This window comes from Lynx rufus, unplaced genomic scaffold, assembly GCF_022079265.1.
Source record: "Lynx rufus isolate CCGP_SWC_20201006 ecotype Redwood Valley unplaced genomic scaffold, mLynRuf1.p SCAF_1, whole genome shotgun sequence".
In the NCBI taxonomy this organism is placed as follows: domain Eukaryota; kingdom Metazoa; phylum Chordata; class Mammalia; order Carnivora; family Felidae; genus Lynx; species Lynx rufus.
In genome coordinates, this window is record NW_025814823.1 from 71,658,228 (window position 1) to 71,676,968 (window position 18,741).

At 35.7% G+C, this 18,741-nt stretch overlaps 1 protein-coding gene across 4 annotated transcripts in view; it reads left to right on the forward strand.

The window, feature by feature from the left end:
* PCCA (propionyl-CoA carboxylase subunit alpha) overlaps positions 1-18,741 on the forward strand; it is a 414,072-nt gene that overhangs the window by 186,994 nt on the left and 208,337 nt on the right. For all 4 annotated transcript variants that reach the window (XM_047081502.1, XM_047081516.1, XM_047081510.1 and 1 more), the window contains 4 exons: positions 5,649-5,792; positions 7,158-7,232; positions 11,640-11,708; positions 13,609-13,684. In XM_047081502.1, the coding sequence (XP_046937458.1) occupies positions 5,649-5,792; positions 7,158-7,232; positions 11,640-11,708; positions 13,609-13,684 (364 nt within the window). The remainder of the gene's footprint in view (positions 1-5,648; positions 5,793-7,157; positions 7,233-11,639; positions 11,709-13,608; positions 13,685-18,741) is intronic.

Genomic DNA, 18,741 nt, shown 5'->3' on the forward strand with positions numbered 1-18,741 from the left:
GGGGACACCTTCTGCCTTGACTAGGCAGTTGGGCCACCATTTACCAGTTGACAATTACAACCAAATACTTCTTCATTTAAGGAATTTTGAATACTTTTCATAACCCTCCTTCTCTCTCATGGCCAAGTTAACACATACTTCTTTGTTCTGACTTCTCTATACTTTCTGTGACTTTTTTCTCTTTTGAACTTCCCTCAGTGTTAATTTTCATTTGAGGTTAACTTAAGTGTATAATTAGAATTGCCTGTATTTTGCTCTTCTTGAGGAAAACTTGCCTGTTACTTCATTACCTATTCTTTAAATCTTAGGAATTGTTAGGCAAATAACACAAAATATTTAAAAGTTTAAGTCAGAGAAAACCTATTGAACAAATTATCTACTATTGATTATTTAACACGGTGGATTTTGATTAAAGAGAAAATGTTGACTAAGGCAGATATCTTTATTATTATTTTAATGTTTATTTATTTGAGAGAGAACACAAGCAGGGGAGGGGCAGAGAGAGAGAGAGAGAGAGAATGAATGAATGAATGAATGAATCCCAAGCAGGCTCTGCACTGCCAGCACAGAGCCCGATGCGGAGCTTGAACCCACAAACTGTGAGATCATGACCTGAGCTGAGATCAAGAGTTGGATGCTTAACAAACTGAGCCACCCAAGATATCTTTATGTTTGATTGAAGATAAAATGTTGATCAAGTCAGATATCTTTATTTTAATAATATTTTATTATATAAAACAAACTTTAGTGATGTTGCTTTAATTTGTATTAATTTTATGTGAAATTCTTTCAGATGTACAGAAAAATTGCAAAATGTCACAAAGATGTTCTGAACACCTTTCACTAACATTTACATTTGCTTTATGTCTCTCTATGTCTTCTTTGCCTGGAACATTTAAGGGTAAATTGCAGGCCTGGTATCCCTTTTCTTCTAAATATGTCTGTATTTCCTAAAAACAAGAAGAAGATTCTTTCTTTCTTTCTTTCTTTCTTTCTTTCTTTCTTTCTTTCTTTCTTTCTTTTCTCTTTCTTTCTTTCTTTCTTTCTTTCTTTCTTTCTTTTCTTCCTTTTCTTCCCTTTCTTTCTTCTTTCTTTCTTTCTTTCTTTCTTTCTTTCTTTCTTTCTTTCTCTCCCTCCTCCTCCTCCTTTTTGATGATGGGGTGGGGGAAGGGGCGGAGGGAGGGAAGGAGAGAGAGAGAAAGAAAAAGGAGAAAGAGAATCTTAAACAGGCTCCATGCTCAGCTCAGAGCTCAATGCTGCACTTGATCCCATGACCCTGGGATCATGACCTGAGCCAAAGTCAAGAGTCAGATACCATCCAGGCACCCCAAGAAAATTATTTTACATTACCACAGTGCCATTATAAAAATCGGGATATTAACATTTACATATTATTTATCATCTAATGTACGGATCATATTCAGATTTTACTGGTTGTTCCACTAAAGTCTTTCAGGGTAAAAGAAACCCATTTTCTGGACCCTACATTACATTTACTTGTCATACCTCTTTTTCTCCATCTAGAACAGTTTGTTAGTCTTTTTTTTTTTTCAACTATGATCTTTACATTTTTTCATGAGCACAGGCTCTTTATTTTATAGAACATCCCTCATGTTGCATCTGTCTGCTTTCTGATGATTATATTGAGGCTCTGTATCTTGTCAAGTATACAGAAAATGTACTGTCCTCCTCTGTCCTGCGAGGTCTGTTTATCCCGTTACTGCTGAGGTTGACTTGGTTAACTGATGTCTCTTACATTTCTTTACTGTAGAGTTACTACTTTTCCCTTCGTCATCAGTAAGGTATTTTATTGGGAGTTACTTCAGTACTGGAAATGTTTCATGATACTTTCACTCACTAGTTTTAGATACTTCACTGTTTGTATTTAATGAGAAATGAGGTTAAAGATTGCGATGGCAGACCCAATGCTGGAAAGACTTGTTTTTCTAAGTTCGTTAGTGTTGAAGTTTGATGCATTAAGAACTCAGAGGTGAAGCAAAATCAGATTTATCTCACTGTTGGATTTGATAAGCTCAGTTATTTATTTTTTGGGGGGAAATACATTTAAAGGAACAAATACATTTGAAAACAGAGTGGCAAGAGGTCTATACACAAACACGGATATTAGTGACAGCTTGCTGGTGATCAAGAAGACAAAACTAAATGAAAATAGCAAATGGATTTATAAAAAGCTGGATGTTTGCAATCATCTGGTGTAGGCATATAGAACTATATAGACTCACTCTAGCACGATTGTGTGTTCCATAGTATGACATTTCATGATTGTAGCTGTTTGCACCTATTTGAACAAAACATTCATGGAGAGATAGGGGCATTGCCAGTACAAACTGATTTATCAGCTACTAACAGACCCTGCAGAGTGCACATTCTCTCACTAATCCCAATCACAAATTTGTCTTCAAGGATTCAGAAATTCTGACTTGTTTGGGGCTTTTTTTTTTTTTTTTTTTTTTACTAATGTGTAATTTTTTTGTGGTGGGGGTAGTTTAGGTCTTTTGTTGACTAAACCATGAGATTTATATACTAGAATGTCAGTGTATTAATCTTCAAATGCAGAATCATACTATTTAGTGTATCCTTATTCATATACTTCTTGGAACTAGCACCCTTTCTACTGGGTAGAAAAATTATGTGTGAAGCCAGGTTCTCGAAAATTTATTTGTCACAATAAGGGAATTCATTTTTGTATTTTGAATATTTAAGGCATGGTTTCTAAAAGTGTGTTCCATGGACTTCTCAACCCATAGGATATCGTCCAAAAGCAGGTGTGTGGGTGAATAAGTGCTGTATAATACCCTCCTCTTGAGAATCCCAAAGCATATTGACAGATTAATGAGTCTGAGGAGTCTTAAAAAAAAAAAAAAGAAGAAGAACATATTTAACTTAGGTGAAATCACTGTTTTCTGAATAGAAGTGACATAGAAACCTTGTGGGTTTTTTCCCCCCTTCCACATAATAGTCCTCTGAATATATGTTTATCGGCATTAAACTTATGTAGATTTTTCTTCTGGTGGGACAAGACAAAATTGTTGGCCTACCAGACACCAGTCTTTGAGTCTCTCTTTGAATAACCTTTCATTCCAGTTAGCTGCCTTCACTTTCCATTGATCCTCGCTCCCTGCCCTTTTTTCCCCCCTTTTAAAACATATTTTTAAAACTTCTATTGAATTATATTTTGGCCTGGGAACTGTTTTGTCTCTTTGTATATCTCTGTTCTGATCTCTTAAGTATGGAGTTTGACTTGCAGAGGGGAACCTGTTTCCAAGTTCTCAGAAATGGGGCTATACATGGTTATTTAAGCAATGTTATGCCTACAAGATTCCTGGTGATACTAAGGCAGGCTCTAACGGAAATGTTTCACACATCCAGTTGAATAACTTCAGAGTTATATTCAAATGTATTTAGGAATATTTCTTTAACAATACTTGAACCTAAGTGGGTACGTTTTTTAAGTTCTGCACGTAATGATTTTGCCTTTAGCAGCTAGTTGTTATTCTAGTTACCTACTTAATTATTTTATTTTGATATGATTGTAGCTCACTGAGATTGAAAAATGTGTTGTTTCTGTTCTATAATTCTAAGTTAGTGTCAAGTGGGTCCATTTTTGGATTTCGTTTAATATGGGTCTTACATACTTTTCTCTTAGACAGTTACAGAAAATCTTCTAAGGTAAACAGAGCCTTATAATGAATTTGGGTCTTTAAACTTTAATAATACTGTGTTTTATAGAAGAGAACAGCACCTAATTATGCAGCTGTTTATGTTTACTACATTTTTTTAAGTTTTTTTTTTTAAGTAATCTCTACACCCAATGTGGGGCTTGAACTCACGACCCTGAGATTAAGAGTCACATGCTCCCCTGACTGAGCCAGCCAAGCGCCCCAGTTTACTACATGTTTTTATATGCATTTTTATATGAGGAGAATAGGAACGTCATACCATCTCTGGAGTGACCTGAATGCCAGTGCTGCCTCTACCATTTGCTGTAGATGTGTCTCTGGATTTGCTGCTCACTTATTCATTCAATATATATTGATTTGCCTAGTATATTTTCTGGGCACTAGCCAGAGGAAGAAATTAAGTCATTCACTTTTAAAATTGTTTTCTCACCTATGGAGGTGTATGAATAGTATTGACATAAAGCCCTTGGCACATAGTAGGCTCACTTTGAATAGAGTGATAAGATGCCTTCCCATTCAGATTTGTTTCTAGCAGTGATAGAGGGGCTTTACACTGTTCCTTTCTTGTTATATTTATCATATAGAATCTTGTTTCTCAAAAAACCATAATTTGCTTTGAAAAATTTAATTTTTGAACTATCTAATAAGATCTTTATTTAGTGTCACGTTCATTTTGCAAAGGGTAGATGCTTATTTTAGTGATGATTTGTCATTAAAATTATGTCAAAATGTCTTAAAATGTTGTTGAAACTGTAAACAAACTCATAACACACACAGAGCTAATTATGGATGCCATCTGTTTATTTTTACAAAGCTTTTTTCTTTTTTTTTTTAAGACCATGGCATTGTCTGCTTATGATAAGCTTCGAGATTATTATAATGACTAAGTCCTGTCCTTCAATTAGTGTAGTTGAAGATGGGAAGACAATTCGTTTGTTCATTGACCTTTTCCCGTGTCAGAGTTTATGAAATTGGACATGTCATGATAAAGAAACTATTAAGAGGTGCATTTGGAACATGCTTTAGTTTTTATGAGAAAAGAAATTGGTATTTAAAGTAACAGATGTGGCTAAAGTTTTAAATTTTTAAAACTTCTTCAAGGTTTTTGATGAGAGACCTATCATTTGCTCCTTATCAGTGCCATAAGTGGCTTTTTTGTAGCTTCGTTAAATTTAGGAACTTGCGAGCAATCAAGCAAATTCATAATGATGTGTATCCCTGTTAGCATCCCTCTATGTCAGTGCATGTTTTTGTACATGTGTATCCCATGTGTGAGTGTGGAAGGCCAGGGATCCCCATGACAGCATCATCCAAAGTAGTTATCGGCAATTTGCTGAGAAAGCAGAGTGATTTCACTGGCTCAGTTTTGCTATTGTGCATGCTAAGCACTCCCCATGTAAGTCTGAAGGGAAAACAACCTGCAGGATCCATCTGCTCCTTTCTGCTACACTGCATTGATGTAAGAGTACGCTAATCTGGTTGCTTGTCAGGACAGGTTAGTGAAAGCATGAGAGTGAGTGAGACCAGGCTAGCTTAGTGCTTTGGAAAATCATAAGCTGCCTCTGTGGATGCCATGCTAAGTGTAGCAGAATAGTTGATTACCAGCCATACTGAGGATTGCAGCTAAATATGTAATTTTCAGATAAGAATTAGTTTCAGAATTGAAAGTGGGAAGCATTGCTGGACAACATCTAATTAAAAACTGAGACAAGTAATACAGATAGTTTACAAATACTTTTTAGGCATTGGGTTTTTTTCTTTTTTTAAATCATGCTTTGTATTAGATTGTGCTTGTTTAATTTTATTCTCCTGGTTTTTTAGTTAAAAATGATTACATGTTGTGTATAATTAACCCCATTTTGTCTAGGAACTGCTGAAATTGTTCTTGCCTATTCTGTTTATTCCCCTTTTCCTACACCTATTGACTGGCAGATATTGGCCTTGCAGGTGGAGCATCCTGTCACAGAATGCATTACTGGCCTGGACCTAGTCCAAGAAATGATCCGTGTTGCCAAGGGTTACCCTCTCAGGCACAAACAAGCTGATATTCCCATCAACGGCTGGGCAGTTGAATGTCGGGTGTATGCTGAGGTAAAATGAATGATGTTCACAGGAAGCATGGTGGTTGTGTCCCGAGACATGGGACCAGGGAAAACTAAACTTGCAAGAGCAAGTTAGGGCTTCATAACCCATGTGATGTGTTTGCTTATGTAGTAGAGAATCAAACCAGGCAAAAGAGGGGGCAGTTTTGACGCAATGCAGAATAGTTTTAAAAGACTGAGTTTGTTTAAGTTCTGTGTATTTCTGTGCACAGGCAAGATAGCCACCAATCAGTTTAAGGGGCAACAAAGCATTCGTTAAATATTCTTGCTTTTGTTAAATATTCAGTATGTTTGCATGGACCAGGGTTTTTATTTTGTTTGTTTTCAGATCACATTTGAAACGAACAGAATCATTTATTTCTCTGTTGTTGTTTGTCTTTTGCTTTTTGTTTTTAAGAGCCTACCCTGCATACACATTAGTTGTTAATATTAACTTAATTTTTTTTGCAAGTTTATTTTCTGATAAACCTTATGATTACATGAAAGTAGTGATTGAAATTTAAATTGCAAAGCTTTCATTCATAATTTTAATTATGGAATTTACTCCTAAGCTTTCAGTCCAAAACTTTTGTATTATCTTATAACTATATTAATCAGATAATAAAGCAATCAACATCTGAAAATGCTTTTTTCAATGAGTGAAACAATTCAAGGAAGCATTTAATACTATCTTTTGCTTTTAGAATTCAAAGTCCTTTAAAAAAATTAATTAATGGTACCTGTGTTTAAGAATACTTGAAGTTGTTTTGAAATGTTTTTCAAGGATCTTGAGAATATACTTGCCCGGGTTATTATTCTTGCTTTTTATCATATTTTAAATGGTATTCTTATGACACTGAACTCATTTAATTTTTATTCTGATGATCTAAGATATTTACAAGTGGGGCACATATCTAATAATAGCACATGCAAAGTTTTTTTTCAGGTCTTTACTTGAAGAACCAAAATTCTCCAATTTTGCCGTATGTGAACTGTTTTGAGAGCAAGAAAAACAGTTATCTTTAGTGCACTACAGTTGCTGTTCTGAACTTGGGGATGTTTTGATGTAACGCCTAGGTTATTTTATTTTTGCCCAAGGCATTTGAAGACAATTTATAAAATGTTGGAATTTTACCAATTTCAATAAAGTATGACTAAGGTCAGGCTCAATTCTGCTTACATTTCAGTTTAATTTTTAAATACTTCTCTAAGTAATCTAGAGTGAGTATAAGACAGTGATCTTAGGAAATCGTGATTTGGTAAATACTGTGTGTTGAAAATAGATCCATAAATGCTTCTTCATTGTATAAATATTTAACCTTACTTTGCTGATTTATATTTCAAAGACTGTGCTTCCTTTCCTTTGAACTTTCAGGACCCCTACAAGTCTTTTGGTTTACCGTCCGTTGGGAGATTGTCTCAGTACCAAGAACCAATACATCTACCTGGTGTAAGTCATTAAGCTGCAATGCCAAGTGAGGGGTTAAAATCTTGATTTATGTCATACTTTTATGTTAAAGCATGTCAACACCAAAGGGTGTAAATAGAAGGACAAGTGAAATTTGTGGATAAATCACAGTTTTTTGTTATTTTTTAAAAAAAATATTTTGTACTTGGTGATGTGTAAGGAAGTCAGAATTCCCTTCACAGGGAAGTCTAGAGACATCTGACTTCTGAATAAATGATAGTTTACAGTGTTCCCAATTCTTTTGAAAATGGTAATGAAAAAGATCACAGGATCCTAAGAATGGGAAATGACTTTTCTGTATTACTTTAATATTTTTAATAAATCTAACCTAGCTTCCCTGTATAGTCAGATGTCACGAAATTCAGCCTCTTAATTGAAATGGATTAAGGAAAACAAAGTGTGCCTCATTCTATTAAGTGTCACGTACTTTAAGAAGTACATATTTCTACCAGTTAAAGAAAAGTGATCACTGTCCACTTAATTCATAGTTCTTCTATATTTAATAAGTGTTCTTTAAATAGTTTTTGTTGCATATAAAGAACAAGGGCATGCCCTTTTTCTTAATCAAGGTAATGTGTGTGTGTGTGTGTATGTATGTGTGTGTGTGTGTATATATATATATATATGTGTGTGTGTGTGTGTGTGTATATGTGTGTGTATATATATATATGTGTGTGTATATATATGTATATATACATGTATATATACACATGTGTGTATATATATGTATATATACATGTATATATATATGTATATATACATATATATACACACACATATATATATATACACACACACACATACCATTATGTTAACTAGTGGATGACAAGGCGGTACCATCTGTGAATATGATTATTCAGTCTGATTACTGACATGAAGATGGTGAAAGATTACAGGAAGGATTCTAAATTCGAAGATGTTATTGGATATATGATTTATTTCACTTTTTAAATTGTTTTTGCCCATATGCGTTCTGAAGAGACTTGACCCTTTCTAGGCTGGGAGACTCCATGCTGTGTTCAAAGCCTGAAGGCAGAAAAAAAATTGTAAAGATTTAACAGGCATTATGTGACGTTAAATAGCAGATGAGAAAACCAGTATCATAGGGACATATCTAAACATTTTTTTAATCAAACAAAAAAGTATTAAATAAGAATTCATAATGATTACTTTAGTTGTTAGAAGTTTTCACCATGTTGTAATAGCTAACAGGATGTCAAACATTTTGCCCTCGCAAGTTTTTGCAATTTGCAATTTTCAAACGTGAGACCTGTTGAAAGTACAAGTGATAATGGACAAACTATACCCCCTACAGTCTTTGTCCCACCAAATCTTTCTTCAATTAATGCTGCAGCAGGAGTTTTATGTAATAACATTTGCGGTTGTGAGCCATCCATAGAAAGAAAAAACAATTAAAATGCCTTAAATGTTCTGCTTACTGCTGTTATTTGCTTGTGTGAATGTTGCATGTCAGCTAAATGGACCAAGGAATAGATAAAGTGATTGGGTGCGGGAGAGTGCACACCAAGCTTTGTCTATCATTATTGCTGGGAGCAATCAAATTGATGTCAGCAGGACAGTAGATGCGTTGACAGCTGTAATTATGTATCTCCATGGTGATCACTTTTGGCCTGTCATGGAGGCCCACGAGTCCCCTCCCTTGGAAGCATTTAATCAGATTGGGCTGTCACTTGTCAGGTAGACATGGCGGGCTGGGAGTTGGACTGAGGGGGAGAGGTGAATGGAGCATGAAGGGTGGGAGACGGCTGGTAGTTTCACACGGTCCACCGTTGATACAGAAGAAAGACATTTAAATTACGCTAGATGTTTTCTGAGCAATGGCTTGAGACCCTCAATACACAGGTGCCTGGGTGTTGGTGTTTCCTCCTTGCCTCTTTAACTAGATCAGTTGGTTTTAATTTAGGAAACTTTTTGGTTATTACCCTTTTTTTTTTTTTTTGGTCACAGGAATACATACTTGAACGTTAACTTACAGTTTGTAGTTTTCACTTGCTTTTTTAAGCCTACAGTTTACTCATTCTGGCTTTGATGAAGATTTTTTGTGTGTGTCTTTGATCACCACATTTTATAAATTTGGTAGTTTCTGTAATTTTGTTCTCAGAAATTTGGTTACAATTCCATTTGACTTATTCTTAAAGCTTTGTGTGCAAAAGCTAAGATATATATATGTTTTTGTGTGTAGCCTTTGTTTCCATCGGGGAATAGCAACTTAATTTGACTTTGAATTCATTGTTAGAAATAAAAAAAGCTGATGATTATTTGAAAACTACATAAGCAGGAAATTATAAGTCAGAGTCTTCATGCTTTGTTACAGTTTTAAATTGGAAATGTTGATTTGCTAATGAGACATGTGTTTGATTAGAGATGTGTGTTGATTATGTATAATACCTCTTGATTTTACCCTATGTATTTTTAAATTAAAATGACATACCTTCTGTGATCATAATTTTAGTAAATGAAATAGTTATACCTAAGAGCCCTAGGTAACTTAACTTTCAGGATGGTGTTGTTCAAAGTGACTAAAATTTTAAATTATGAACCAGAGAAGAGTGTAACAAATAATCTTTATTGTCTATGTTATTTTACCAGTGGGTTGAACATTAAAGTTCTGCGCTAGGTTTGTAGCAGTTTACATAGCAAATAGGAGGATATATTTAAAGCCAAAGATCTTAGAATTTTCACCAATCTCAATTGGAAACACAGCTTTAGCAAGCGTGCTCTGGTTTTAAATAATACATGGTGATAAAATGAGCTCTTTAACTTTTTGCTACTAAAATTAAGAAAATGCAAGTTCAGAATGCTCTTTTCTGCTATGTAAGTTGGATGCCAGCTGCCATTTGGGGGCTCTGTAAATGTGGGGAGAGGGTAGATTATGATTTTATTGCTTTCACAGCTGCCCCATTAATTCTTTTCTAGTTTTTATCAACACTGTGTATTTCATAGCACTGAAGTATGTTTTCAGAAAATAGAAAGCCAGGATATTTTTAAGTGTGCTGAGTGACTGTCATTTAAAATTGAGATTTTCATATATGAATGTGAATGTAAATACAAATAACCATACTTTCGTGTTTGCAAATGCAGAGATAAAAGCACTCTGAGTTTGTTATAGTGTTACCTTCTAAAACCTTACGAAGAGAATAATAGTAGTGTGATTTTTTTAAAGATTGAAACTATGCTTTATCTTTTGATGTCACTGTATAATAAAGCCATCATCATACCCTCATGTGGATATCCTAGACAAGAGGTTCTACATGTGGTCCCTTGATAATTGCCTAAATTAAAATATTAAAGGCCTAACAGCCGCTGTGTTGACCTTTTTCTGCCTTGCTGCAGACAGATGAGCTGCTGTTTATTAGGAAGGCTTCTTCCCACAGGTGAAGAGCTATGTGAGCTTCCGCTCTTCTCTTCCCACCCCTTTACGATGTTGGGCATCAAAGTCCTGCTGTTCTGGCAGCTTCGATTAAATTCCTCTATCTTCAAGACCCCTAGGACATGCTTGACAGTCTTAAGTATTTTGATTAGCTTTTAAATACCTCAGATTCCAAAACTTAGGCACAATAATTTAATAAATATTTCGTCCTCAGCAACTGCTCATTTTAAAAGTTTTACATGGCTAACCTCTGTGCCTTACTGCTGGTATCAAACTGGGAGATGAAAACAAGAATCAGCGATGTACTAACTAACTTGTTGGCTGGTTAACAGCAATCAGGCTCTTCAAAAGAATATTTTGAACTTGGGCTATTTTTTTTCCCCCATGAAAATTGCAAAATCAGAACTCTAATTGGGGCTGTGTCCTTACAAAGCAAAGCTATGAGAAAAGCTGTGTAAACATTAAAGTCTCAGGGGACTAACAGTAACAGAGAAAAAATGTACAGTTGAGAGGGTAAGGCAAAAAAGGAAAGTGTTACAGACATGAAAGTCACAGGACCAGCGTTCTTGTAGAGCTGATGAGCAGAACTCCCGAGTCCTGCTGCATGGCTTGACTGGGGTCCTCCCTGAAGCTCTCAGAAGGGTACAGTGGGGAGTGTGCCTAGAAGGGGCATCATTCATGCCATGCTTCAGTTGGAAGACACCATCAAATAGCTACAAATGCATCCCAGGATAGTGATGTATAAAGTTTTATTGTTGTTATTTTTTGCAGTTTCTTCGTTCCTTTGTTTAGAGTGAGAACAAAAAAATGCGTTATACTACATGGTATAACAGATCAAGATAATTTGGTCTCTATATGGTTTAGATTGTTTTTCTGTTTTCCAGAAGTTGAAATGTTACTTGAGATTAAATTATCCATCTGCTCCTTGGAAATTAAATTTGTTGTTAGAAAAATATCTGCACAATATGAAGTTACTTTCATTTCTTTCTTTCTCCCAGGTCCGGGTTGACAGCGGCATCCAACCAGGAAGTGACATTAGCATTTATTATGATCCAATGATTTCAAAAGTTAGTTCGATTTCCTAATGGCTTTGTACATTTTTCTCCTGAAAGACAGTGGAAGTATTAAAGTTAAAAAATCTTAAATTGATCCTTTCTCTGAATCATGTGCTGTGTAATTAAACAAGTAATTATGCATTGATGGAAAAGTGAAAGCAGAGCAGATTTTCTTTCTCTTGAGAAATTTCAACAGCATGTTACTTTGTAATACTCCCCAATCAAGTCAGTCATTTGCTCGTCCCCAGTCAAATCAAATGATGATCCCCTCCCCCAACAATAATAAAGTTATCTAACCAGTGGCTCCAATGCAGCCGATACAGTGAGCATGAATTACGTTATTTGGTCATCCCTAGAAATTACCTGAGGTGGAAGTATGGATGGCTTGCCATGTCAAGGAGTTGAACTGATAGGTCATGTTTTTTGGCATACTTTTTTACCATTTCTTTTCCATTTTTATGAATCACTAATTGTGGTGATTGCACATAATTAAGTTTTATGTTAGAGTACAAGATGTCTTTTTGCCCACCTGTCTTTTGAAATTTGACTTCCCAGAATAAATTAACAATGCTACTCAAGTCTTTAGGTCTTTCAAAATCATTAGAATCTTAAGATCTCATAAAATGTAGGATTCTGACTGCAGTAGTTGAAACTGGGGATTTCATGGGGCGCCTGGGTGGCTCAGTTGGTCAAGCATCCAACTTCGGCTCAGGTCATGATCTCTTGGTTCGTTAGTTCAAGCCCTGCATTGGGCTCTCTGCTGTCAGCACAGATCCCGTTTTGGATCCTCTGTTCCCTTTTCTCTCTGCCTCACCCCTGCTTGTGTTTGTTATCTCTCAAAAAATAAACGCTAAAAAAAACCCAAAAAACAAAAAAAAAACCAATAAAACCTGGGGATTTCATTTAGAAAATCCTGTTTTCCCTATCCCGAAGAACGATTTTATTATTACTTTTTTTTTTTTTTTTTACTAAAAACCCTTTGTCAGATGGTTTTCTCCCCCAAGTACTTTTTATGTATTTGTAGCAAACTATTTTTTTATTTTTTTTTCACTTAAGTTTTTATAATAACATTATTAAAGTGAACTTTAGGTATTTCATTTGTTAGAAAAGTGCTATTTAATTTAAAAATAAAAAAACAAAAAAATTATAGATTGATTTTGATATATGTGGTTCCATTTTTTGATGAATACATTTCTGTTCAGAAAAGTGGCCTGCAAATAAATTTTCAACCTGGCTTGATACTGAGGAGCTGATGAAATGTACCAAAGTAATTGTAAACTATAGACTGACGAATGTAATAGAAAAATATTTTATGAGTAGGTAAAGTCTTATTTTAACAAGCAAATTAGCAATAAAATATTATTTATTGCTTGTATTTAATTGCTAATTTGTTTAAGATTCTTATAAATAGGCACAAAATCATATAGAACAGTAAGACCCTTCTGTTTTTGTAATACAAGAACAGTTTGCTTCTATGCTATGTTATTTGTAAAAGTTAGCTATGCAGGGTATCAGGCTTGGAAACGACATTTTCGTAGGGAGAGAAAAATCTTGCCTGATCCTTCACTATTCCAGATGTTTATATTCTATCCCAAATGTTCACATTTTGATATCTTTCCTTTTAAACTTTTTATGGTTATTTTTATTACGTTGTTGTTTATCTCAAATAGCTCTTTTTCTGTGATAGTGAATGTAGGAGAAAAGTCTGAAATATCTTGATTCTGATATTTATTGAGTTAAAAAAATCTTAATTGACATACTTTATATTAGAAATTGAGCTACTGTGAAATTTCAGAGGATGTTTTGGGAAACCTGTTACAAAGTATTTTGATTTTTATTAGGATGAATTGTTTGACTTTTAGATAGATTGGTATCTATCTATGTAAATTGTTTTTTGTTTATTTGCTTTTAGCTGATCACATATGGTTCTGATAGAACTGAAGCACTGAAGAGAATGGAAGATGCACTGGATAATTATGTTATTCGAGGTAAAAACAAATATTTGAGGTCTTGGTATTATACATGGTGTCCTGTTCTAGAAAACAGCTTGAAGATGTACTAACTAGAGAATTCAGTAGAAAATGTGCTTACTATGTATTTAAATAGAAATAAGAAAATTTTCCTTAGCAGCCCTATACTTTACATATATACCTTAAATTCTTTAATTAGCCTTACGGTGCATAACCTTTCCTAGACAAATATTTAGTATTTTATAGGTATGTATTGTATGGGAAATGGTTCTTTTTTCTAAAGTCTTTTATAGGCCAGTGCAGCAAATTAACTACTTATTGTCTTTTATTGTTATTGATGGTGTTTTGAAGTATGAAGCTTAAGAATGTATGGAGCTATAAAATATAGTGACCTACGGTTGACTAATTTGAGAGTGAGGGAATAGCCTTTTGTGTCTATAAATTAGAGCAAATTATGGAATGTCTTCTAGCATATGTAACAGTGTCGCCTCATGTACATAGACGTCAGTTCTAATGTCTAACAAAGTGCAGTCCTATGGCCTGTAGAATGTGGAGTGGTAACTGAATCAGGAGTAGCCATTTTATTGATTTGTTTATTTTAAAGATTTTATTTTTAACTAATTTTTACACGTGTGGGCTTAAACTTACAACCCTGAGATCAAGAGTTGCATGCTCCACTGACTGAGCCCACCAGGTACCCCACAGCCATTTTATTTAAATTATTAAAGCAAAGTTATACTAATTCCCCTTAAGGAGTAAATTATGTTGTAAGTTGTATTAGCAACTTTTTATTAGCATTGAAAAGATCATTTCATTTTAGTCCGACATAAATTATCATCAACTTAAGAATAATGGAGTTTAACATCAAATTTAAAGTACAGTTCACTTTGAATTATGAGTGAATAGTGTGGGTCTATGAACATTCCCATAGGAAGGACTGGCTGTATAGTTTTGTTCTTTTCTCGTGGCTTAACTAAAACAGTGGAGCTGGGAGGCTAGAATTAGAGGCTGAGGGGATAGAATGTTGGTGGAGTATGATTACTTAGCGCCTCCCAAGTCCATACAGAGCTTTTATGTAATTTCAAAAGGCTTCCCTTTGAGTGGGCACGACCTGTAGGTCAGAAGGCTTGGCAAGTGGACTACAACTTTGTGTGAATTAGGAAAAGTGCTCCATTTTCTGGGCGTGTCCAGCCCTGAGACAGAGAGCCCAGCTTAGCAATGGAGCATATTAAACCCTTACTCTGCATCCTTGACCCAGTGCCTATATGCAGTGAACAGTTTGTACAACTGCACAGTAGTGACTCAGGACAATTTAGTGACTCCATTTTTACATATTTTCCTTTCCCTGATCATTAAAAAATTTTTTTAAATGTTTATTTTTGAGAGAGAGAGAGAGAGAGAGGGAGGGAGGGAGGGAGGGAGGGAGGGAGAGAGATTGTGAGTGGGGGAGGGGTCAAGGGAGAGGGAAGCACAGGATCCGAAGCAGGCTCCAGACACTGAGCTGTCAGCACGGAGCCTGATGCGGGGCTCGAACTCACTAGCCGTGAGACTGAGCCGAAGTCAGACGCTTAACCAACTGAGCCACCTAGGCACCCCTCTTCTTGTTTTAATATATGGCAATTAAGTCATATAATCATTACTTTCAATCACTTTTCTCTTCTGGCTTTTCTTTTGTTATACCTGGAGAAACTTCTTCCCTCCCTTCCCTTTTACTGTCACTCTCTTTTCTTCCCATTTGTTGACTAACAAGTAATTAGTGATTGTATCTAATCTCATGTGCTAGTGATTCACCTCTGTCAATGAAAGGAAAACAGTTCTCAAGTGAACCTAAAAATAAAATCCATAACCTTAGTATCCAAAGCGTATACAAATTTGAAAAATCCCCTTCACGTTCTTTCTAGCTCATTCTCTAGTTCTTTTTTAGCCTTAATTGTGGAGTATTTACTGGTTTTTAAACTCTGCCATGTTCCATCATGAGCCATCATGAGCAGCAGCTACATATTTTCTCTGTACATTGGTTAAGTAGGCTTGGAGGGGTTTATTTTCCTTAGAAATAGTATTCCCCCAGAAATACTTCAGTGCATGTTTGGAACACACATCTAATTTGGGTGTATGTTGGTCTCTGTGTGTTTAACTACACACACATGCAGACATAAACAAGGTACTTGGGAATATTATCCCCAGAGGCCTTCAAAGTATTTGTAAGAGCTTTCTAGATTCCTCCCCCCATCAGTATCTTTGTAATTTTTATTATGGTTGTTGAATTGTTGGATATTGGTTAATTTCGGTTTTGTTCTAATGAGCTTGAGTGGTAAATTCATGAATTTGAGATAGTCCATTTGTGTAAGAATATTTTGTCAAATCACATCTCTATTAAGCTTTGATGTAATGTAGTGCCATGGCATATGGGCACTTGGTCAAAATACTAGCGTTGTATTCTCCTCTGTCTATTCTGAAAGGAATACTCTAACATAGTTATAGAGTACACTTTTCATCTTTTATTTTAAATGAATGTTTGCCACTGAATTTACTTACTTTACTTAATGTGTGTGTGTGTGTGTGTGTCTGTTTGTGTGTGTGTATATATATATATATATATATATATATATATAATGTTCACCAGTTACCACATTTTTAAATTAAAGTGACTTAAATACAGAGTAGTAGGCTTGCTGTTATTCTCCTAACTTTGTATGTATTTTCCAGGCCTAGTTTGAAAAGGCCTTTGGTTCACTCTGATAAAATAGAAATCAGAGGGGCCTAGGTTCCTATCCTGTCATGACACCTTTTAGTAACTATGTGAGTTTTGTCAAGTTACTTTGTCTCCCTGCATCTCATACTCTACATTTAAAAGTGGAGCGGTAGGGGCGCCTGGGTGGCGCAGTCGGTTAAGCGTCCGACTTCAGCCAGGTCACGATCTCACGGTCCGTGAGTTCGAGCCCCGCGTCGGGCTCTGGGCTGATGGCTCGGAGCCTGGAGCCTGTTTCCGATTCTGTGTCTCCCTCTCTCTCTGCCCCTCCCCCGTTCATGCTCTGTCTCTGTCCCAAAAATAAATAAAAACGTTGAAAAAAAAAAATTAAAAAAAAAAAGTGGAGCGGTAGCCTCTGCTCTATAAATTAGTAGCGAAGATGAACTGAGGTTAGGTACACAAAAGGGCTTGGCACAGTACCAGCTCAATAACTTGAGTTCCTATCTTCTTCTGTCCTTCTCTCATTACAGTTGTAAAACCGCATATTTAAAGATCATATGCCATGAGTCATTATCAGTCAGTCAGTGACATGGGAAATTGATGAAGCCATAGATAAATAACATTGAAAAACCATTTGGGGTCATTCCTGGTACTGTGTGCTGGGTTACTTGTTTTCATTGCACACTGTTCTGCTTCTTCAAAGCATTTACCGTAACTATAATTAAAATATTAGTTGCCTGACTAATTGCTAAATGTTGGATTATCCCATAAGAATATTAGGTGTATGTGGGCAGTGATGGTGTTTATCTTGTTCACGTGTGTATTACTAGGGCTTGATATGGTCAGTGAGTAATAAGTATTTGTTGAATGAATTAATGAATGAGTGACAGTAGCCCTATTTCAAGGAGTTTCTGGTAAACTTGGCATGAAACATATAGAAAGGACATAAATTTATAGACGCCATAATACTGGAGTGAAAAACTATGGTGGGAATTCAGATGGGGGAGGCATTTTTCTTTTCCCACCTTTGCTTTTGGTTCTTTGGAAGTAATGTGAGCATTGCCTTAGGTGACTCTCACAAGCGACTCTGTTGAGAGTACCTCACTTTGTGTTTCCTTCAAACAGCTCCCCAGAGTGGCAGCATTTTTTTTTTAAAAAGACTGATAACTTACTGTGGAGGTGAAATATAGGAGAGAGCGCACTCAGGCCTGTTTGGAATATGACTGACTGTTGTCTTTTGGGAAGATAATCTGGTGTTGGATGTTAAAAGTGCATACTCTTTGACTGAGCTGTGCAATTTTCAGGAATCTATCCTTCAGAGTTAAAAGACCGAATTGTGAGGTGATATTTACAAGGACATTTGTGACAGCAGCATTTAAAGTAGCCAAAATTGTAATCAACCATCATGTCCACCAAATGGATGAACGACCGGATGAATTACTGTGCGTCTTCACTATAAGTTGCGTCACAGCCGATACTTGGCCTGTCTGTGTGTATTGTTAATAGAAAGGCGGTTCGCAGAGTAGTGTGTGTGGTGCAGCCTCACATCAGTTAAGCCACCTTCCCATCCTAAAGTATCTTTACTGTGTTTGGATGAGCACAGAGAAAGATGTGGATGTATACACGTCAGATTGAGATCTCTCTCTCCCTCTCTCTCTCTCTCATAATACATACCTATATATGTTATATATAACATATACAATATATATTGATATTGATACAATTGATACATTGCCCCCAGGCCTTTTATTTTAGGTATTTTCAAGCCTAGAGAAAAAGAACGAATAGTACGTTGCACACCTGTATGCTCTTCACTTAGATTGTTAAGCTTTTCTACATCTTTCCCTCTATCTCTCCATTTATACCTTTCTTTGCTTTCTCCTTCCTCCTCCTCCTTGCTCTTCTTCCTTCTCCTCTCTCCCTTCTCTCCTTGTTCTTTTCCTCAACTATTTGAAAGAAAGTTGCAGATGTCATGACACATGACTCCTAAATATTTCAGCATGGATCTTAAAAGTAAGATCGTTTTCCAACAAAATCACAAAACCAGTATTACACCAAGGAAAATTGACAGGAATCTCATAATATCGCCCAACATACTGTCCGTATTTCAAGTTTCCTTAGTTTCACTAAGTGTCTTTTTATATCTGTTTATCTGTTTGTTTGTTTTTTTTAACACCACCTATGGTCCACTTAGAGTTTACACGTTGCTTTTATTTATTTCTCTTTATTATCTTGCTCTTTTTGTATTTCGTATCATTAACTCTTCATGAGTGAAGGGCAGCTGACTTCCAGAATGTCTCATAGTCTAGATTGGAAGTTTCAGTATTGGTCCAGTCAAGTCTCTTGGGAAAGGAGGTGGAAAGATAGGGGTTGCAGTTGGAAAGCA